Below are 24,358 nucleotides of genomic sequence, written 5' to 3'. Positions count from 1 at the left end.
AATTTCATTGCTGGTGTTGGAAATTGATTCCAGAGCCATCATGGAAATTTACGTTGCCGAAAGTGCTTTCTAGATGAGGATTTGAGGTGACGGTTTATTCTATTTTCACAAAGCTTATAGAAAGCTCATCCTTATTTAAGTATACTAAATACAATAAAAATACATATGAGGGAATCTAAGAAGGGATCGTTACAGTCACAGAAAAAGCTTATCTTAACATCCAAGGCAAGGAGCTCAAATTCAAACGAAATTTCTCCCAAAACTCCCGAATCCCACAAAATTTATAACTAAACAAATACCCAAAAAAAAAAAAAAGAAGAAATGGAAAAAAATGTATGACCAAAAAAAAAAACCAGGGGTGTCATCATCTAATATTAGCTCCGATGAAATTACCCTTTGCATCCCAAGGGCGGTTTTCGAATGACTTTCCAATGATGCTGCGCTTCTTGCTTATAGATCCATCCACACATCGATATTCAGGGAAATAATCTAGAAAACTTTTGCTCCCCAGGGTATTGACCCCATTGAATAGAAAGTTCCAAACCAAATCCTATTTAAAAATGAAAATGAAAGTGAATAGCCACAATAAATCATACTTGCAAAAAACGACTGCACGTCTGATAAATATAGAATCTGAGATGAGTACTTCTAAAAATAAATATAGAATCTGAGATGAGTACTTCTAAAACCTACTAATCTTAAAAAGCTACCTGTGCAAGACTTTCCCCAAGCAATTTCTTCAAAAGCTGGTGGCCAGGATCCTAATTTACCATAATAACTTAATCAAACATGTATAAAATCTAGTAAATTTGTGCTTAGGAAGATGAAAAACAATGGAAATATCATCAAAGAAATGGCCATTGGCAGAGGTGGTCAGGATGGAGGGTGCCACAACGTGACGTCTAGAGTTTCATTCTCACTAAGGCCCCAAGTTAACAATAACAACAACAACGATGATGTTGATGATCATGATGATGATGATGATAATAGCAACCAATGGTTACACAAACTCACTAAGGCCCAAGTTAACAATAACAACAACAACGATGATGTTGATGATGATGATGATTATAGAAACCAATGGTTACACAAACAAAAGGCACGTGAAAGAAGGGCAAAGGAAGAGAAATCACCTTTTCTGCTCGCCATATTAGGTACTTGTGTTGTGCTTCACAGTTCCTATGAAGCTGTGATGCATTGGTTTCTACTTTTGCCTGGTCCATTAGCTGAAGCCATGCCTGTCATGTTTAATAAAGCTAGTAACACTTATCTACCGTTATTGGAAGAGTCACAATAATTTATCATACTTTTAAAAGTGGGTGTTGGAAATCAATAAACAACTTGGCTAGTAATCCTAGGATGGGTTGCTCGAAAATAACTCCTCGTGCATTTTAAAAAACACAACACCTTTAATTTGTATCTAAACTGGAATACATAAAAATACAACTCGGTTAGTAATCCTGGGATGGGTTGCTCAAAAATAACTCCTCGTGCATATTTAAAAAGCACAACACCTTTAATTTGTATCTAACCTGGAAAACATAAAAATAAGTAGATAGTTAACTTATCAAACATAAAAAGAAAATTGTTTCATACGGGCTGGACAGCGTGACTACATATGCGGTACAAAAAGTGTAAAGCATCTATCTTAAAGATGGATGAAAGTAGGTGTTCCATCTAAAAACAATGGAAACTAACGGTCCAAATGTTTTCTTACTAAATTATTTGTAGTTTTTAAATTTTACTTATTTTTTCATATTCATGATCTCCATGTTAGAGATTACATATCCTTAAAAATTAAGTCCAAAAATCCATCTCAAAAATAGATTTATTAATAAGCCCTCATTTCTACATATGCGGGCTTGGCCACATAGAAACCGGGTCCAACATAAAAAGCAGATAGTTGAGAATTCATAAGGTTTTCCTAACATTTTTCCTCATCCATCCAATCCTGATGTTTTAGCTTCTTAATAATCATTTCTGATTACTGTTAGCCTGTGGACTGGAAAGGGCTTCCGTTGAGAAATAGTAAAAGAAGTTCATACCTTGAAATACTCCTTAAATGCAGCGAAGAGTATGTCATGTAAATGTTGGTCTGTACAGAACTTGGACCAAATCACAATTGGTGAGAAGAATCCCAATGACTCACCTGTGATCTTGCTACCCCAGGGTAAAAGCTGCACAAAATCCGTATATATTTGGTGTGATTATACTCAAAACCATAAAGAAGAAACCACAAATAAGAGTCTGTATACCAAGCTGGTTGTGCAATTTGCTTTGCTCACCTCAGCGTATTTTTGCCCTAGAGGCATTAAATTTTTATAGTATTTGGCTTTGTAGTCTTCTGTATCTATCACGTCATGCAGAGGATTCAGGTCCCTAGAAAAACCAAATATGTTACATTTCAAAATCCCATAACTTGAAAACATGGAGAGAGAAACATGCAAACAGATTACAAACAGTGTCAGTTCGCAATGTTGTTATCTGTAACTTTCATGAATAAAAGATTCAAAGTATAAAGGCAGAAAATGCTCTTCTAGTTCATCCTAAAGAGAACAAGGGTCAAAACAGACTTCAACAGCTAGAGAAAGGCTCTTGTACAAGTAAGCAAGATAAACCCGTTTGAGTTAGTGTGACCGTGGTGTGATTGTTTGCCTTTTGGTATGCACAGATACGCAAACACACACAGATGAAATCATGTGTTTAAGTTAAAGTTATTTGAGACGCTGAAACCCTACGCTATATAATTACTTAAGACTCTGACTCAATCACAACCACTTCAGATCCATGGGCCTTATCCATGATATTCATATTCCTAAATGGATCAGGATCAATGAAATTTTCAATTTATGAGGTCCAATGCACTCTTGGCTTTTAAGCATCATCAGTAGTAACTAGCATATTTAGACAATACTGGTTAGGAGGAATAATTTGGTATAAGTGGAAGGGGCTCTAAACAGGCAAAGGGAAGGCCCAACACAATATGGATGGAGGAAGTGAGATGAGATATGGTGATTTATGGTCTGGCTGAGGATATGGCCCTTGATTAAGCAGAATAGCGAACAAGATTTGTATAGCCGACCCTAAATAGTTAGTATAAGGCTCGGATGATGATGATGAGTTGTAATTAACATAGAGGATATTGAAGCAACTAAAAATTTAAGCTAAACAAAGGCAGCAAAGGCCCGAAGGAAGTAAGCCTAAACTTAGCTTACATGTTCAATATAAATACTGTCAAGAAACCCACATTCTAAAAGGTGCAAAAAGGAGCAAATTTGGGAAACAAGAAGTCATTAACGATTGCCGAACTAAACATATGACCAAACAGGATCACAAGTATGCATGAGTTATGCAGTTAGCTTCATTATGAATCAAAATTAAGACTAGAAAAAGTCAGATTTCAAATTGTTGTAAGAGATGTACAAAGCTTTGAAATCAAATGCTTCCTCATGCAGTTAATGTCACCTGAGAATTAGATAATGTGCCATTATGGTGTGTCCAGAAGAGAAAAAGCAGTTCCAACAAGAGATTATTCCAAAAGTCATTGCCGTCCTAATTTGTACTTGAAAGGTCTAAAAGGGTGGATATGTTTTCGATTAATTCAAGTACTCTACTATTTAGGTGGTCAATACTGCATGCCTCATTGACATAAAGTTGAACACTGGCATTATATACACATGAGAGATGGCCATCTACTTCTCGATACCATTACTAGAAGGCATGTTACCCTTCATCACAAAGGAATGAAGGCTGATATCAGATTTAGTAGCTGAATAATATGGTCACATTAAAATATTCTTGTGTTAGCATGATGCATGAAGAACAACCATGCACATAAAAACACAATTTCACTGTTAGATAAACAAAGAAAATAACAAGTTTGCATAGTACTGATATTCAACACAATATATCATGAAAGAACGGCGAGAATAAGCAGGAAGAGCCCATAATCTGATGAGGGGCTTCAGAGGCCCATATGGTAATGGCTACATTGATTTATATGTCACATGCCAAAGAAGAATGAGAAGAAGCCCAAGAAACAGCAAAAATGAGCACGACCTCCACTGCGATGAAAGAAACATAACCATATCAACTAACAGGAAGCCACCATGTGATGGAAGATGAAGAAAGAGAAGCCTGGGAACCTTCATAAAAAAGAAGGGCTGGGTGATTTATTATAATTTCAATAAAAATTAAGCTGGTTTTCTATGAATGTACGAAGTGTGTTGAAGCCTATTAATGCGCAATTGAAGAGAAGTTTGCATTTGATATCATTACATGTTCATATATTTCCTAAAAACATCAACAAGCAAAATTGTCATAATAATTTTGTGCATAAACCATCATATTGATCCATATGCATTAGATTGCATGGTACTAATGGACATGTCAGAGTAGTTCAGTCACATCATTAGTACATTAAGAGCAATAATATTCCTATGGTATCTATTTAGAAAAGAGATGGTAAATCATTTGGGTACTGAATGACATATGACCATTTCATGTACATTACAGGGGTGACCAAATACAATGTTATTTCTAGTTCTCCACTCTTTCTTTTTGGTCATTAATTTTCCTCAATTTCTTACAGAGAGGCTCAGTGATCTTTAAGGTAGACAATTCAGAAAACCTGGCACTATTAGTTATTCCACACCAGTTTATGCCTAGCTGGGCTTTGATGTTCCAAGGGGCCTTATTCCACCTAAGTCAAGTGAGCCAAGTTAGTGAGAACCCTCCAGGCAGGTGTCTCGTGACTGGGCCTAGGCTGCTGCCCCGACAACTAACCTGAGTTTCGCAAAATCTAATTTTTTCAGTTTTTGGTAGATCTATTTATCCAAAGTGTAAATTTGGCATTAAAACTAATTATTTAATCCTTATGTGGACATTGATTTGTACTAGAAATTTGATTTTTTTAGAAGAACCCTCGCATTTCTATTCATGAATTTATCCATTCGTTTCAATTCGTAGTATAAATTTGCAGAGATTTTTTGTGTAAAGCTTTCTGCGCGTTGTATCAAATTGCAGAGATCCCTGTACATCTTTGAAATCTGATTTTGTTTACATTATGGATATGAACCAGTCTGATAGTGAATGAAGATTTTCAGCACATTCTTCATATTTCAGCTCTTCCCACAGATCTCTAAGAACATTATTCACTCATACTCTTATTACCCCTGGTGCAATTGATATATTTTCTCAAACAAATCATATATCTAAGAGATGTTTGTATCTGATGAAATAATGTTTCTTTTAGAGTGTCCCAAATTCTTTAGCGGTGTCAAGAAACATCACATATCACATTGGCACCTATTTGAGCCTCCATACTACTTCATAATCAAGTCATAATTATGTAATTCTCTCTTATCCACTCTTCATATCTACTAGCAGACTCACGAGGCTTGTTCTCAATCAAGTATTTCAATTTCCCCCTTGCACCGAGGGATGTTTTAACAGATTAGGCCTATACAACAGTAAAAGGACTTATTTAATTTTACTTAATTAATTTGCATCCCCACATGATCAGGAATAGTGGAGGTTCAAACTTCAATTTCATTTGCTATGAGTGTATGAAATAAAAGAGGAGGCAACTGGAGTCAACTGAATACAATCACTCAGACCAAGCCTAGATTGCTAGGAACAATGTTAAAAAAAAAAAAGAAAGAAGAAGAAGAAGAAGAAAGAGAGAGAGAGAGAGAGAGAGAGAGAGAGAAAGAGAGAGAGAGAGAGAGAGAGAGAGAGAGAGAGAGAGAGAGAGACTTATTATTCAGATCTGAGAATAGTCACTTTCTCACAATTGAACACACTAGGGGTAACACCACATTATCCAAATTCATAGCATCACCATCAGTACTTTTTTATTAGACATGTGCAGCACCTATACGCATGAAAAACTTAGCTTTTTGAGAGAACTCCAGTGAATCATCCACAGTTGCCCACAAGCCCTAGGAAGTAGCCTTTTATTTTTTGGGGTAGAGAATAAAAGCAATAGGAAAAAAATAGTTACAGTAGAGAATAAAAGCAAGGGGGAAAAAAAGGATTAATGTTCTGAAACCATGTTAGAGAAGGGGGAGAGAGAGATGGAAAGATAAAAGGGAGAAGAAGAGAGTGTGAAGTGAGAGTCCAATAGATCTCAAGCACTTCTCAAATCTCTTTTATATTAATAAAATTTGAGAAATAGCAAAACTGCCCACAGAAATAGGACATATAGGTCCTATTAACTTAAATAAAAGATAAATAAAGACGGAAAAAAAGGACTTTTAATAGCTTCAATAACATTTTCCAATGCACACATACCCAATCACAAAGACATATTACATATAAATAAGCAAAAAATATTTTTGATAGTTTTTATGGAGGATATGATAATGGTTAAGATGGCAAACAAAAATCTGCAACTCATAAAACTATATTCATGTTAGGGGCTGTGAAGAAGTTAAATTATGCAAAACTTCAATAACATTTGCCAATGCACACATAACCAATGACAAAGATATTACATATCAATAAGCAAATAATCTTCCTGAAAGTTTTCATGCAGGATCTGATAATGGTTACGATGGCAAATGACATCAGAAACTCACAAAACAACTACATTCGTGTTTGAGGCTGTGAAGAAGCTTGCACAAAATATGGGTACATCATACTCGGGCTCTGGGAACAAAGCAAAATCCAGCACCTGCAAAACATACAACGCAAGGTCAAAAACCACAATTAAACATATCATCTAGAAATGAAAAAAAAAAATCATGGGCATTGACTCTCTTCAGGACCTATGGAAATTAAAGAGGCATAAAATAAGTCATCCAATTTGCTGCAAACTAGTAAAACACGTAATTGGACTCCAGAAGTGGGATTTTTTCCTTACTAGTAAGTAAAGGGTACAATGTTTGCTCCTTCAAGTTTAAGAAGGGACCCAATGACGACTATAATAGGAATGTTGGGAGTTATTATATTTTATTTGTTGAATAAGAATCAAGTTAAAAATTATTTTTTTTTTTAGAACTAAGAATCAAGTTAAAATGTTCAAGGCAAAAAAATTATAATAACAAATGAAATTGTGATGCAGGTAGAATAATGAGAACAAGACCATTTTGTGCAAAAACTCAATCAATATATGCAATGGTCTAGAAAACAAAATTAATAACAGGCTGGATGAATGTCAAATTGACAGAGAAAAAGAAAGGCACACAACATTCCATTAAGAACTTATGAGAAAAAGATCATAAAGAAGCCCACCTGCATGGCATTATCCCCTTCAATGATCAAACCACGATAAAGTCTGATCTTAGAAGATTGAAATGCAAGGGTTTGAAGCTTTGTTTTGCCATCTATAGCCTTCAAATGTCTATAGTGTTCCTGACAAGTTCATATATTAGATGGAAATTAAAGGTGGTGCCAGCTAATACGTTTCTAGTTAATAGAAACAAAATACATCACATGATCAATGCTACGGTCAGGCAACACCCAAAAACTGAGTACATGGAATCTATCAACATCATAAAAAATCAGCTAGATAAACTCAGAAGTTTGTAGCTATAATGGTTCAAGTCACAGATCCAAGTCAAAATGCAAGTTGAAGGTATTATCTATCTTCCACTTGATCTGATATAGTTGTTTACGTTGTTAACTGTTAGAAATCACTTGTTATATATGTTTTAGAACCTATGTGTCCTAAGTTGTTTGTATGGGCAGTTTTGCCCTTACATATGTTTTATTAATAAATATCAATTTGAGAGGTGCGTGAGGCCCTTTCATATGTCTTATTAATAAATATTAGCTTTAGAGGTGTGTGAGGAACAAGGATCCTCTGTCTTCCCTCGCACATCTTCTCTCTCTTCTTCTTTCTCTTTTCTTTCTTTAGATTCTCTAACATGGCATCAGAGCAAACACGCCTAAATCCTTGTCTCTATCATCTTCTTCATTCTTTCTCTATCTTCTTTGCCCTAAATTTTTTTTTTACCTTTTTTAATCATAAATCCCTAGGACTGTTTGATCTAGGACTGCTCAATCTAAACCCTAGCGTCGTTTCCCAGGGTTTTGTGTGCAGAAGACTGTGCATTTGCTGTTAGTGTGGCGATATGCTGTGTGTGTGATTTCTCTTTTGAGATCAAGATCAACAAAGAGATTGCGACATAGTTTCAAGTTGCTGCCAGTCTATACTGCTATATTAGTGTTTTATCTTTCAAGGTCAAGATCTACAAAGAGATTGTGACATAGTATCAAGTTGCCGCCAGTCTATACTGCTATATATGTGTTTTATCTTTTGAGATCAAGATATATAGAGAGATCGTGACCTAGTTTCAATAATGGCAGCATGGTGATGCTCAGATGTGTGCCCTAATTCTTTAAAGTGTGAGAACATGAGCAGATCTGAAGGATAAGTATCTCTATCCTTCTAAGTGGTTCCCAACATTGTACTAGGCTTGTGTGAGTGACTGCAATTTGTTGATTCCAGTTGTCCTATTTCCCCTTTATTTTATATGTTCATGGATATGGAAATTAAACCTGGAATCCTCAGTCTCCCTGAAACTGTTGGGACATAAATCACCTCGGTAAAATTAAATGATTCTAATTATGATGTATGGACTCAATTTGTCAAAATATCCTTTGGTGCAAGGTGGAAACTGAAATACTTGACTCGTGACAAGCCAAGTAAATCGTGACAAGCCAAGTAAATCTGATAGTAGATATAAAGAGTGGATGAGGGAGAATTACATAAATATGACTTGGTTGTGGACAAATAAGTCAGTGCCAATGTGATATTTCTTTACATGGCTAGAGAAATTTGGGACGCCTTGAAAGAAACATATTTATCAAATAAAAACATCTCTCAGGGGACTGTTCCAATTGCAACAAGGTAATAATAGTGTGAGGGAGTATTATAGTACCCTCAGGGGAATGTGGGAAGGGCTAAATCTATATCAACCTATATCTCGTGATGAGGAATTATAGAAGAGGCTGCATGAAGAATTTAGGGTTGCCAAATTTTTGTATGGCATTAATCCAAAGTACCATTCTATACATGGAAAGATCAACTCCCATCAATGACGACGTTTATCTATATCGACCTACCAAGCGCCAACAATAGTCAGGTTCTGCTGGTGACTTGTTCTTTTCGTAAAAGAATATTGCAAACTTGTTAAACAAGTATAGCAATCTATAGTTCCCTCTTCATCTTCTACTACCACCCTTGCCATTTCAGGCACTCCTGTGCTTCTTGCCTTTCTTGCCTCTCAGAAACCTGCCAATAGGGTGTCATTCTGTTCTAGTCTTCTAGAGTTGACAAATGGAGACTTGTTCCATTTACAGTGATTCATTCTGATATATGGGGCAAAGCTAAGAGTACAAAGATTTGTCTGGTCATAGCAATGTTTTAAAATGTGGGATGCGGCCAAAACAATTGGAGGGGGGGTGGGTTTATGCAGCTCGATGCAATCCGGATGCGAATGCATCACCGTGACGCAAGTCAATAAAATAAAAAAAAATAATTAAAAATCTAAAAAAAAAGGTTAATGCATAGAAAAAATATGAAGGTGATATATGTGATAGTAGGTAATTAGTTTATTCATTAACTCTAAAAGTATCAGCTATCGGAGATTCTGTATCTACTATGCCCTGATAGAAACTAGAAACTTGAAACTAGATTCATAAAACATTCAAGAAGGAACTACCATAAGTATAAATCTGCAACCACAAACTCTAAAGTTACAAAATACAACAAACTAAAAGTCCATGAAGATTAAAGAGTTTAAAAGTCAAGCTCAAGAAGAGTCAATACATTCATCATCATTTACTTGAAGCAAGTATCGATTTCTTCACGGCCTTTGAAACCCCGATTTGTTGTCACAAGTTCGCCTAAACTTTCTCAAATCAACACCCAAAAGATAAAAATCAACAACCACATCAACAAATGCACAAATCAAAGAACTTCAACAAATAAAATTCTGTCCAAATTTTTTTTTTGATTCAATCGATCCAATAAAAGCCACGAATGTGGCTGAAAATGATGTTCGGGGGTTTAATACCCCCACAACCCCTTCCCTGCATTTTCGAAGGTCAAATTGACCTTATTACCCCTGCCCCAGGGGTTTAATTTCTAAAAACATGGCGAGCAGATTATGCGGCCTGATGCGCTCGATGCAAGATGCGGCTCTAATTGATGTAGGGAGAAAAAGTAACTGGAATAATAAAAATAAAAAAATAAAATGGTTAGAGAGAATATCTCAAGGTCTGCAGAGAAGTCCACCCCGAAAACGATCTTTTCACAAGACCAAGTTTTACTCAATTTCAATCTTTGATCTTTACAATGAGGGACTCTTCCCTTTAAAAACAAAATAAAAAATATAAAACCTATAAAATTCTCTCTCTCTAGCTTACACGATTTTCCCACACGTTTTTCCCAAGCCCCTATTTTCTCTCTTCATCTCCCTATTTTCTCTCTACATCACGTACTTCCCTCTATTTCCTCCCACGTAATCTCTATCTCCCTCCCATGTCATCTATATCTCCATCTCTTTCTCTAAATCGCATGTTATCTTTTCTTTTTAAAAAGATAATAAAAGACAACCTCTACTTAAAAGATAACCTCTACTTATCAAGATAAGTTATTTCCTTAACCAAAATATAAGCCAACTCACTCCCACTAACTCACGTACCAAAAATCTTAAATCCGCTAAATATAACAAAATCTCAACAATAAAAATATAAAAATAGAAAATAAAAACAACCCTAATTTTTCTTATGTGCATCATTCATCCCAGGTTGGGAGAAGCATGACCTCGAGCTTATAGAACTCAAATATATTAGAGGCCTTCTCGAAAATTGGTTATGTAGTCCCACCATGTGCGTCGACACTTTTCCTTTAATCTCTTCATTAAGCCGATTCATCTAATGCTTTGTGCTTATCTTGAAGTAGAATACAGGGATCTCGGGCCCAATCTTGATTTTTCCTTCAGACTCACTTTGTTGGATTTCGAATATTGCATCACACATATCTTCTTCTTCACAATCGATTTTCAAAATTTCTTGCACATTGGGGTTATCGATGTCGTCTTTTGTATCGAGATCTATCTCTTCATATTCTTGTTCCTCTTATTCTGATTGCAATCTATGCAATAGATCTCATAGACATTGTTCTACCACTTTGCTAATATGCTCTACTAAGTCTTCTTTGAGTCTATCAAATCTTTGATCGAAGCTCTCCATAGTTGTTAACGTACGGATATAGATATGTATCATACTGATACATATCAGTATGGATATGCATCTGTATGGATATATATCTATTGATAAGATTAGGCAATCTCTATCCATAACCGTTGGTATTTATCTTTAATTGTTACTGGAACGTATGACGTATGGATATAGATATGTATCCATAGGTCTTCAGGTTCATAGCGTGACCGAAAGAAGCAGTGGTCTCTATGTTCAGATGGCTTGAACAACAAGCACAGATTATTTGAACAACAAGCACAGAAAAGCGACAGACCTCAGGAACAGATGGCCTCAGGAATATCCAGAATCGAGTAACGAAAAAACTCGATCAGCAGCAGACAAACAAGCATTCGGAATATCCGGGATCGAGTAACAAAAAACTCAATCAACAAACAGGATTGAATAACGGAAAACACGATCATCAAAAATGATCGAGTAACGGAAAACACGATCATCAAACAGGATCGAGCAACGGAAAACTCCATCATATTTAATGATTGAGTTTTTCGTTACTCAATCCTATTGGATGATGGAGTTTTTCGTCGCTCCATCCAATGTGATGATCAAGTTTTTTTTTTCGTTACTCGATCCTGTCTGTTCCAGAGGCCTATTGATTTAGTGTTATGCGAGACTGCTCTGTTCGAAGCGTCGGTTTCTGAGGATCGCTAATTTGCAAAATTCACCTCTGTTTCGAAGGCCTGTTTGTCTGTTGTTGATCGAGTTTTTCGTTACTCGATTGCGAATGTTCTTGAGGCCGTCTATTCCTGAGGTCTGTCGCTTTTTTGTGCTTGTTGTTCAAGCAATCTGTGCTTGTTGCTTAAGCAATCTAAGCATGGAGACCATTCCTTCTATCGGTCACACCATGAACTTGAAGATCCAACTCATTCGTTTATGCAACTTATTGTTCAAACTTCAGATGCAACTTATTGTCAACTTATTGTCAGCTTATTGTCAAAGCATCTTGAGTTTGAGGGAGGGTGTTAACGTATAGATATGGATATGTATCATACTGATACATATCAGTATGGATATGCATCTGTATGGATACATATCTATTGATAAGATTAGGTGGTTTCTATCCATAACCGTTAATATTTATCTTTAACTGTTACTGAAACGTATGACATATGGATATGTATCATATTGATACATATCAGTATGGATATGCATCTACATGGATACATATCTCTTGATAAGATTAAGTGGTGTCTATCCATAACCGTTGGTATTTATCTTTAACTGTTACTGGTCGTATATTTATACAGAGTCTTGTATATTCTTGATTAATCAATTTAATAGAGTTCTCTGCAGTATTCTGAAAATTGTAACAAGCGCTAGATCAAGGATATAAGACTCTGATACCAACTGATGCAGGGAGAAAAGTAACAGGAATAATAAAAATAAAAAAAATAAAATGGTTGAGAGAATAAACCCTCTCTCAAGTTATGTCCTTAACCAAAAGATAAGCCAACTCATGCCCACTAACTCACATACCAAAAATCCTATATCCACTAAATATAACCAAATCTCAACAATAAAATTATAAAAATAAAAGTAAAAAAAACATTAATTTTTAGACTCAAGGAAGACCTAGTAGAGCGTACTAGCAAAGTAGCAGAACAATGTCTACGAGATCTATTTCATAGATTGCAATCGGAACAATAGGAACAAGAATATGAAGAGGTAGATCTTGATACAAAAGGCGATGTCAATAACCTCAATGTGCAAGAAATTTTGAAAATCAATTATGAAGAAGTTATGTTTGATGCAGTATTTGAAAACCAACCAAGTGAGTCTGAATGAAAAATCAAGATTGAACCCGAGATCACTGTGTTGTACTTCGAGATAAGCACAAAGCATTCGATGAATTGGCTTAATGAAGAAATTGAAGAAAAAGTGTCGAGGCGCATAGTGGGACTACATCACCAACTTTTGAGAAGGCCTCTAAAATATTTGAGTTCTATAAGCTTGAGGTCAAGCTTCTCCCATCCTGGGGAGCATGATACAAATAAAAAAAAAGAAAATTACAGATACCCCCCAAAATCAACTTCTACAGATCCTACCCCCCAATACTTTTTGTATTATGCCTTAAACCCCAACACTATTTTTCCTTGTATTTACCTCCCCCCCAATCAAATAGTCAATGAGTTTTGGGACAAAATTAACATTTTTCTCTTTCTTCCCCTTTTTTATCTCTACCTCTCTCCATACATCCTCTCTCTTTCTCTCTACTTGTTTATCTCTCTCTCTACCCTCCCTCACTCTTTCTCTCTCTACCCTCCCTCACCATTTCTATCTCTACCCTCCCTCACTCTTTCTCTCCCTACCCTCCCTCACCGTTTCTCTCTCTACTCTCACTCACTCTCTCTTTCCCTCTCCAATTTTTTTATGTGCCAGATCGCAAAAGAAAATGTTGATCCGGCAAAGAGTATGTCAAACAGCATAAAAAATTGGAGAGAGAAAGAGAGGTAGAGAGAGAAAGAGTGAGGGAGGGTAGAGAGAGAAAGAGAAATAAGAGAGAAGCAACTGTAGAGAGAGAACGAGGATGGGTGGAGAGAAGTAGAGAGAAAAAAGAGATAAAAGGGGAAGAAAGAGAAAAAGGGCAATTTTGTTACAAAATTCATTGACTTTTTTATCGAAGGGGTAAATACAAGAAAAAATAATGCTAGGGTATAATATAAAAAGTATTAGGGATAGGATGCGTAGAAAGTTGATTTTGGGATGGTATTCTCCCTAAAAAATTTAGGATTTTTTTTATTTTCTATTTTTATATTTTTATTGTAGAGATTTGGTTAGATTTAGTGGATTTAGGATTTTTGGTACATGAGTTAGTGGGCGTGAGCTGGCTTATCTTTTGGTTAAGAAAATAATTTATCTTGATAAATAGAAATTATCTTTGAGTAGAAGTTATCTTTTATTATCTTTTTAGAAAGAAAGACAACATGAGATTTAGAGAGATAGATGGAGATAGAGATGACATAGGAGGGAGATAGAGATTACGTGGGAGGAAATAGAGTGAAGTACGTGACTTACAAATAAAATAGGGAGATGAAGAGAGAGAAAATAGAGGCTGGGAAAATGTGTGGGAAACAGTGTTTTAAAATGCGGCCGCATCGCCGCATCATGCGGTATGCGGTGGGCTTCGCATCAGAACTGACCGCATATGTGCTTCTAACCTATGCGGCCACATATGCGCTGCATCAAGCCGCATCGTAGCCACATCCCGCATCGGACCGCATTCCCTTCTGTCGAAATTTTTTTCAATTTTGCCCCTCGAGAAGGGACAAAATGGTCTTTTTGACCATCCAAAAATTGGGAAAACTGTTTGGGGGGTATTAAACCCCCTAAACAATGATTTCCAGCCACTTTTGTGGCATTTCTTGCATCAAATTGAGGGAAAAAAAAATTGGCGGAAATTTATATTTTATTCAAATCTTCGATTTGGCGGTTGTTTGATACTTGGATGTTGATTTGATGCTTTTGATTGTTAATTTGGGGATGTTAGGGTGAATTTGTGATAAGAAATCGGGGGGCAAAATTTGCCTTCAAATTTCAAAATTGACTCTTAAAATGGATGATTGTATTAAGTTAGTAACTATTAACTCTTATTGAGCTTGAAGTTTAGTTTGTAATATCACTATTTCGTGCTTATGGTTGTTTATGGTTGTGCTTATGATTGTGCTTATGGTTGTTGATGGTTGTGCTTTCATGCTTATGGTTGTGCTTATGGTACATATTTGTGCTTATGGTTGTTGATTGTTGAATGTTTTATAAAGCTAGTTTCAAGTTTCTAGTTTTTATCAGGGGATAGTGGATAACTGGATACAGAATCTCTGACAGCTAATAATTTTAAAGTTAATCATTAAACTAAAATACCTTCTATCACATATATCACCTCCATATTTTTTCTTATACATTGACCTATTTTTTTAGCTTTTTTAGAATTATTTTACATTTATTGACCGCATCGTCGCGATGCACCCGCATCCGGGCCACATCGAGCCGCATCGGCCCCCCCACCGCTTTTGGCCGCATCCCGCATTTTAAAACACTGGTGGGAAAATCATATAAGTTAGAGAATTTTATGAGTTTTTTATTTCTCATTTTGTATTTAAAGGGAAGAGTACCTCATTGTAAAGAGCAGGTACAATGAGGGACTCTTCCCTTTAAATACAAAATAAGAAATTAAAAACCCATAAAATTCTCTCTAACTTACACAATTTTCCCACACGTTTTTCCCAAGCCCCTATTTTCTCTCTCTTCATTTCTCTATTTTCTAAGTTACGTACTTCTCTCTATTTCCTCTCACATAATCTCTATCTCCCTCCCATATCATCTCTATCTCCATCTATCTCTCTAAATCTCATGTTATCTTTTCTTTCTAAAAAGATAATAAAAAATAACTTCTACTTAAAAGATAACCACTACTTATCAAGATAAGTTATTTCTTTAACCAAAAGATAAGTCAACTCACGCCCAATAACTCACATAACAAAAATCCTAAATCCACTAAATCTAACCAAATCTCTACAACAAAAATATAAAAATAGAAAATAACAAAAACCCTAATGTTTTTTATTTGCATCACTAATACGGAGAGATGCGGCTCATATGCAGGCGCATCGCTCCAAACCGCATATGGGGGCATGTGCAATACGCTGGGCAGCACATAGTGCCTGATGCGACCGCATTTTAAAACACAATGATAAATATTTTGCAATTGTCGTGGATGATGATTTACGAATAACATGGTTATATATAATAAAAGAGAGATGTGAGGTTTTCTCTATTTTAAATTGTCTCACGAAGAGATCCAAACTCAATAGAATAAGAATGTGTGTATTTTACATTGTGATAATGCTAAAGAGTATATTTCTAGAGAATTTCAAAATTATTTTCCTCCAAATGAGATTTTACACCAAACTTCTTTTGTACATACTCCTCAACAGAATGGGGATGCTAAAATTAAATATTCAACACTTACTTAAAGTAGCCTGTTCTCTGCTCATTACAATGCATGTTCCAAATGTTCATTTGGGAGATGCATTGCTGACCTCATGTTTATCTAATTAATCATATGTCCTCTTCAGTCTTAAATGGAAGAACACCACACTCGGTTCTCTTTTCTGATATTTCTTTGTTTGTTGTTCGTCCTCAAGTATTTAGGTGTGTTTACTTAATTTATATGTTATGTACTGGTAATGATACGCTAGATCCCCAGGCTGTCAAGTGTATCTTTCTTGCGTATTCATGCTTCCAAAACGGTTATCCTTATTATCAACCTAGTTATGAAAGAAATTTGTTTGTGTTGATGTTCCTTTTCTTAAAATACTCCTTATTTTTCTGAACAGTTATGTGCTTGATACAAATCTTTTTTATCCTGCTTCTCAAGAAGTCTCAAAATCCTTGCCTTCTATGATTCCTCTTCCTAATCTTTTTTATACTTCTTCTTCATTTCAGTTACCCAATTCCACTGAAACTTGTACATCTACACGCCATGATGTTTCTCAAGAGCAGCCCATAAAGATTTATGCCAAAAGAAAAATGCCAGGTGGACATCCTCCACCACTCAGCGAGCCACTCAATCATCACCTTTGTCTATTGATCCACTTCCTTCTTGTGATGGTGATGTACCTATTGCCATCCATAAAGGTATCAAGACTTGTATTCAACATCTGATTGCACATTTTGTTACTTTTACAAACTTGCCTCCATCATATTAAAGTTTTACTTTAGCCCTTTCATCTACTTTTGTTCCTAAGATCTATCAAGAAGCACTTTATCATACTGGGTGGAAGAGAGGAATGGAAGAGGAGATGGATGTACTTCATTCAAATGATACAAGAGAATTTACTGAGTTACCAACTAGAAAAAGAACTGTTGGGTGTCGATGGGTTTATGCAGTAAAATGTCAACCTGATAGCACTCTAAAAAAATTAAAAGCTAGATTGGTAGCCAAGGGATAGACACAAATATTTGGTATTGACTACTCTGGAACATTCGCCCTTGTTGCCAAACATAATTCAATTCGAGTTGTTATATTTGTGGCTGCCAACAAGGGATAATCGTTGTGGTAACTTGATGTCAAGAATGCTCTCCTCCATTGTGATTTATAAGATGAGGTGTACATCGAGCAACCATCTGGGTTTGTTGCTCGGGGCAGCTGGATAAATTGTGTAAGCTGAAGAAAGCAATTCAGGGCCTGAAACACTCCCTATGTGCATGGTGTAATAGATTATATGAAATTGTTATAGCATATGGATTTCGGTGCAATCATGCAGATCATTCAGTGTTTATTTGGAAATAGAAATCCAAAATAATTATGACATTGTTGTGTTACTGGCAATGACCAAGAAGGAATCAGTCATTTGAAAAGACATCTAACACAATATGTTCAGACAAAGGATTCAGCTAAGGTACTTTCTAGGAATTGAAGTAACCAGATTAAAGCATGGCATTAGTTTATCTCAAAGAAAATACGTGATTGATTTATTAATAAAACTACAATGTTGGTTGCTAGACCAGTGGATAAGCTATGGCTCATATGCAAATTATTGGCTGATCAGCAAGAGTTGTTTGAAGATCTAGGAAGGTACAGAAGACTGGTAGGCTGGCAGACACCATCACCAAGCCTGATTTTGCTTTTCCAGTTATGAGGAGTCCTCACTGGGATGCTACTCAAGGGAGGCCCAGGTCGAAGTTTGATTTATAAGCCAAATAATCATTCAGCCATTGAAAGTTACTCAGACACTAATTAGGCAGTTTCACCACCTGATAGGCACTCTACCACAGAGTTGTTGGAAATGCCTGGGAACCCGAATTGTTTTAGGAACCGAAATCGCGGCCGGCTAGAAGATTCATGTCTTAAGAATCGTTGTCCGTACAATAGGAATCACTAGGAACGAGATTCCTAGGTTTTGAGAATCGTGTTTCGATTGAAATAGATCCAAGTTTCATCCACATATGGAATCGAGATTCCGTCCTCCTTGGAATCGATATTCTCATCCCCTAGAATCGACACTCCAGGAGTCAAGATTCATTAATATACAAAATCAAGTTTCTGACATCTATGGAATCGTGCTTCTGACCTATGTGGAACAAAGATATAGCGTTGTTCCAAATCATGATTCTAACATATTTAGAATCGAGTTTCTGAAGTATATCGATCAGAGATCCATGTCAGTTTGAGATTGAGATTTACAATACTATAGACTATGGAATGCGTTTGACGATCCCTACCAGGAATAGAGATTACATTTTTATGGAGAAGGAAGCCACAAGCACATCTTGAGCCTCATCAACTTTAGAACCTATATTGGATATCTCTCAATAGAAGGTTTCCCAAATTTTAAAGTAATTGTGTTTGACTATTGAACTTACAATCATTATATACAAAAGACAAGTATTTCTAAATTATGATTTTGATTGCAGTATTATAAAGACAAAATAGGATTATGCCTATACCCTGGTTTTACTTTTAATTGTATGTGTTGTATTTACCCCAGTTATATTTTAAATTTAAGGGAAAGGCCATCCAGGGTGGCACAAGTAAAATAATGAAACCTTGCAACCACTAGAAGCATTCGAAGGAAGATTTCTACTCCAATTGATGTGAAATCAAGATTTAATCCAAGCTGGAATCCAGATTCGATATATTTGAGAATTTCTACCCACAATTAATGGGTTCAAGTTTTCAAAGATGTGTTGGATCGAGATTCTGAAATTAAGGATTGAGTTTCCTGGGTTCCGACAGATGGTTTCTAAAGATGTGTTGAATCGAGATTCCGAAATTAAATAATCGAGTTTCCTTGGTTCCGAAATATGATTTCTAAATATATGTCGAATCGAGATTCCGAAATTAAAGAATCGAGTTTCCTTGGCTCTGAAAACGGTTTTCGTTGAGATTCCTTAACGGAAAGGCAAAATCGGGTTTCGGAAAGAAAAATGCTTGGTCGGTGGAGAGATTCTGGTAACTATAGTCTACCACATGTTATTGTACATTTATTGGTGGAAAATTGGTAACATGGAGAAGCAAGAAACAAGATGTCATGGCTAGATCAAGTTCAGAGGCTAAACATATAGCAATGGCACATACTACATGCAAATTGATGTCGTTAAAAACAATGATCTAAGAGACAGGATTTACTGATCCAAGAGACGGGGATTTACTGTTGCTGAACCTATGAAGATGTATTCTGATAATAAAGTTGCCACTTATAAAGCCGGTACTCCAATGTTTCATGAAAGGGGACCAAGCATATTGAAGTAGGTTGTCATTTTATTTAAGAGAAAGTTGCTAGTGAGTACGTCTCTATGCCATATGTGAAATCTAAGGATCAGCAGGCAGACGTCTTCACCCTCGGCCATAATACATTCCAAATAATTTGTTCCAAGCAGCACATGGGCGACATCTATGCTGCAGCTTGAGGGGGAGTGTTATCAATGTTCTAGAACCTAAGGGCCCTAAGTTTGTCTGTATGGGCAGTTTTTCCCTTTAATCTTTTTTTAATAATATATATTAGTTTAAGAGATGCGTGAGGGGCAAGAAGACCTCACGGCACTCTCTCTTTCCTCTCAGGTCTTCTCTCTCTTCTCTCTCTTCTTCTTCCTCTTTTCTCTTTTCTCTCTCTAGATTCTGACATTAACATAGATATAAGTAATCTTAAGAGAATTATTTATTTTTGTAGTTCAATTGGATTATTTTCTACATCACTTGAAAATAACAAGCCCTAATAGTGATCACAAGGAGAAGGGAGAGAACCAACAAATTAGTGACAAATCACCTCCAAATTTCATTAATTTAAGGTTCTCAACGACAAAGTTGCAGACCAGCCCCATGGACTCAAATAATAATGATTTAAGCAAATCCAAAACTCAAAAAAGTTCCTTGGACATCCTCCCCATCATAACCTTCTAATCCTAGCCCTCCTCTATTGACTTCAAATGAAAGACTAAATCCGAATTCCCTAAAAGCACTAATTGCCTCTCTTATGTCACATGCTCCTACAATCCTTCTTTGCCAAACCACGTGCTATGGGTCATGGCTTAGGCATGGCTATATCATTAACCCTAGGTTGGAAAGAACTCGACCTTTGCATATTGTGCTCAACATAGAGGCAGTACAACTTCAAATCCACTTTCTCAATCTTTGAGAGCGTACAAATCTGTTCAGGCCAAGCCGTGTTCTAAAACATTGCAAAATCTGGATCCACCTCCTTTAACATTTGTATTGAGTTGTAATTCCTCTTTGTTGAGCACAACTCATGAAGGTAGAGTATTGCTCATGAGAAAAAGATGATATCAATTTTGAGCACAATTGGCCAAGGACTCAGCATCTGCTTGCAAGTTGTGCTCACTGTAGAGTCTTGTGTTTTAAAGCATAGATGCAGCAGAAATCTGTTTCAAGCTCTACCAAGAGGCTGTATAAATCTGGATCCACCTCAACATACAGGCCGTATAAGACTCATGCCCAAGCCATGTTTTAAACATTTCTCTCCAGCCTCCATGAATCAGACACTGGTTCTATGAGTGAACTGAAACTTCTAAGAAAGCAAAGATAAAAAGGTGCAAGGCCAAAAAGCCACACCTCAATGAGCAACTTTGAGGCCTTCACCTTTTATTGGTCGACGCTAATGCCCTAGTATGAAACAACATAGCCAAATAGGATGACATGGCATTGTCCATCATAAAGTAGTTTTTTCAAATTCACAAAAAATGATTCCTTCCTTCACACATCAATTGCTTGTTTCAAGTGGTTAAGATAATTTTTCTGGATTAGCACTAAAAACCCAAGATATTCTCAAAATAAGCCACTACAAATTTACCAGTAAAAGAATGAATACCTCAATCATTAAGTTCATCAACGTGCTTGGGGCAGTGTAAAGCCCAAATGGTATCACCACCAACTTGTGAAGTCCCTCCTGCACTTTTAACCATTCACCTCAAGAAGATTCCACATTTGATTGTAACCACTACGCAAATTTATATTTCAGAAAACATTGGCACCATGAAGCATATCTAAGTATCTAACATCTCATTGATCTTGGTATGGGAAATCGATATTTGACTGTTTTGTTTATCAGTCATGGTACTATGTACACGTACCTTCGATGACCCATCCTCAAATAAAGCAGGAAAGGCACATGGCAACATGCTTCCCCAAGTCAATCCTTTTTAAGAAAGTCAGTGACTTGCCTATGCAACACTTAGTGTTCTATGGGGTTCATCTATTAGCATTGTGTCATCTTCTCCGACATAACTTTCATCTACTCAATGGACCTTGACATAATAAAACAAAGGGATTGGCACCATGTCTGGTCACTCAACTGGAGTAACCTGATTCTTGTTGAGCCATATTAAGTCTTGACCAAGTCCACCCAAAGTTCTTAAGAAACTGATGACTATTGTCAGAGTCTTGAGTGGTCAGACTCAAGACTTGACAAACTGACTCGTACATGCCCCCTGGAAGGTTTCGTGCTAGGTTCTCTGTTTTAAGCGCAGGTAGTTTGCTGCCCTGATGTCAACGTAGAAGTACCTGTGGCCAATTCCCTTCTCCTAAGGTCCAAATTGACAATTTCCTCCATCATGAGGGCCAAGATGTATCCATCAGACATCTTGTCACCAACTCATTTTCGATGAATTGGTATGGCCCATTTATGGAGCAACTTTTGATCCTCCGGTTGGATGACAAGGTATACATGCTCACCACTTTATCCCTATGTTTGAGATTTTGACACCCTCATTACAAGTTTTGGCCATAGTTCATCCACAAAAACTTCCTGTGCAGTTTGGTCATGATCTTCTCCGATGAACTAATATTCTCCTGACCTTGACAAAGACGATGTCGATGCAAATCATCCCACAACATGGCTAGAAAAGCTTAGTTGACCACCATTTTGTTGTTGAATATAAAGCATATTAAAAAATTATTATTTATATTCGCAAACGTTTTCAGCTTTGCTTTAGCAGATCAAGAAAATCACCACCATGAAGTTGACCATGGAACTTGGGAATCTCAAATCCGATTCCAGGTTCCTTCTCCTTTTTCAGTAGTCGAAGGATTCGAACATTGAGTTCTTCATTAATTAAGGCCGCCCGCGGCTCGTTAGGAATGAGATGAAGGTCACCCCTTCACCATCAGTCTCTGGATTCCTTCCATGCCAATGCTCACCCATCTTCCAGCTTGTGCTTATCTCCTTTCTTGGTTAGAGCTTAGATTGCATGAGTCTTCCTTCCATGCCAATACTCACCCATCTTCCAGCTTGTGCTTATCTCCTTCTTGGTTAGAGCTTAGATTGCATGAGTCAATTGGATTATTTCTTTGTGGGTTGTGGACCTGCTCCAATACCATTTGAAGCATGTTGGCACAGTGACACTTCAAAAATCAGTAACACAACTCACCTCATCCCAAAAACCTAACAAGCTTTAATGGTGATCCCAATAGGGAAGGAAGAAAACCAACAAAATGATGGGGTATTCCGCACAAATTTAATTAATTCAAGGTTCTAAACAACAAAGTTGCATAGCACTCCTCAAAACCCTAGAATAATACCTTTTTAGGTGAAATCAAAACCCTCCAACAAAATCCTAGCCATCCATATTCCTTTAATCCAAGCCCTCTATTATCGACTTAAAATGGAAGATTAAATCCTGGCCCAAACTAATCTAGAAATAGAAACTAGAGAAACCCAGGATAACTTCCCTAACAGCACTAATTGCCCTATGTATGCCCCATGCTCCTATGACCACTCTTTTCCCATCCACAAATTTTTCTCTCAATTAGGACATGAAGATCTCTTAATTGTGCTTTCCCAGGTCTTCCTATGTAGGTATCGGTTTGAACTTTGAAGTTAGTTTAAAATTTGAAATATTAAACTGTGAAAGTTATTTCTTGACTGCGATATATTTTTCCATATGCTTTCTTCAATTTTGATACTTATTTATAGTTGTTTAAAGTTTGTTCTTCTTGGTGAAAAGCTTCTGCAAGTAACTCAAAGTAATAATTCACAAAAATTGATCTTCCTAGTTATTGGACCATATTAGACTTCCATAACCTATAATTCCGGTCCAAGTCTTCCATTTCAAAATAAAGTAGACCCAATCCATGGAAAATCAAAGAAGCAATTATTACTGCCTTGGCATGCAGTAAAATAATGCTAAACTCTCACATGTCCAAACAATGCATCTTGGGTTTTGTTTGAATTATGAAATCTTTTAGTTAGAGAAAGACAAGCAGCCCCAGACCTTATAAATGGAATATTTATGGTAGAGAGAGAAAAGCAGCCCCAGTACATAAATACAAGTTGGGTTTTGTTTGAGTAATGAAATTTTTAGTTCGAGAGAGAAAATCAGCCCATTGGTTTCTATGCATATTGGTTTTGTTTGAATGATGAAATATCTCAGGTAGAGAGATAAAATCAGTCCCGGAGTTCATATGCATGTTGGGTTAAATTCAAGTGATACAACATTCCAGGTATAAAGTATAAACAGAAAAGAAACCATGCTCTGGTTTTGTTTGATAATGCAACCGCTTCAGGTAGAGAGAAGAAGAGGAGGCCCTAGAACTAACCTGCAAAGGAGAGGGAATCAACTGCGTATGGAGTTGGGTTTCTTCTAATGCAAACTGAATGAACTTCTGGTAAGAAAAAGCTGCATTTCGAGAGAGGCATCTCTTCTGAGGAGGATAAGGCGAGGGGTCAAGCTTCATTTTTCCAAAGCTTGAGGACCTTCTGAAGAGACACTCCATCTCTCTCTCTTTCTCTCTTTCTCTCTCTGACTCCGCTGGCTTCAAAACCAGAGAAACCAGTATTTCCATTCAAAGGAGCCTCGCCCAATTTGAAAACCCCCCAAAACGGAAAAAGGGTTTCCTGCTATCCACAATGCTAAGAGATTGTCTGTTCCCGCGGGCGTATTACTATCCATTTACTTCCTTCAACAAAACACAAGCTAGGGAGGTGGCAACGGGTCGGGCGTACTCCGGTCTGGCGCCGGACGTCAATGATATCTGGGTCCAGGTTTTGGACCCGGATCCGATTCATAGTTCCAAAAGTTGGACCCCCGTCAGGTCCCGGGTTAAATCAGGTCCATTACCACCCTAATTATGAGCTTTTTTTTTATTTTATTTTTTTTTTTTAACCATCAAATA

At 36.7% G+C, this 24,358-nt stretch overlaps 1 protein-coding gene across 8 annotated transcripts; it reads right to left on the bottom strand.

Annotated features, from left to right (window-relative positions):
* Positions 1-102: 102 nt before the first annotated feature.
* On the bottom strand, positions 103-24,018 carry HY2 (phytochromobilin:ferredoxin oxidoreductase, chloroplast / phytochromobilin synthase (HY2)). 8 transcript variants are annotated; one of them, XM_020666537.2, is made up of 9 exons: positions 23,783-24,018; positions 21,057-21,134; positions 7,237-7,356; positions 6,582-6,676; positions 2,286-2,379; positions 2,046-2,177; positions 1,134-1,238; positions 711-761; positions 103-550 (listed from the first exon to the last, which is right to left on the bottom strand). In XM_020666537.2, exons 1-9 carry the CDS (start codon positions 23,957-23,959, stop codon positions 365-367), a joined length of 1,038 nt encoding a protein of 345 aa, XP_020522196.2. In that variant the 5' UTR covers positions 23,960-24,018; the 3' UTR covers positions 103-364. The 8 variants fall into 8 exon arrangements, with proteins under 8 accessions (XP_020522196.2, XP_088710996.1, XP_011622958.3 ...); XM_088854870.1 differs by lacking the exon at positions 711-761; XM_011624656.3 differs by lacking the exon at positions 21,057-21,134.
* Between the last annotated feature and the right edge of the window lie 340 nt (positions 24,019-24,358).

The sequence above is a fragment of the Amborella trichopoda genome, chromosome 1 (assembly GCF_054954075.1).
Source record: "Amborella trichopoda isolate Santa Cruz 75 chromosome 1, AtrichopodaSantaCruz75HAP2 v2.0, whole genome shotgun sequence".
Taxonomy (NCBI): Eukaryota; Viridiplantae; Streptophyta; class Magnoliopsida; order Amborellales; family Amborellaceae; genus Amborella; species Amborella trichopoda.
This window is presented reverse-complemented; position numbering and strand designations above follow the sequence as displayed.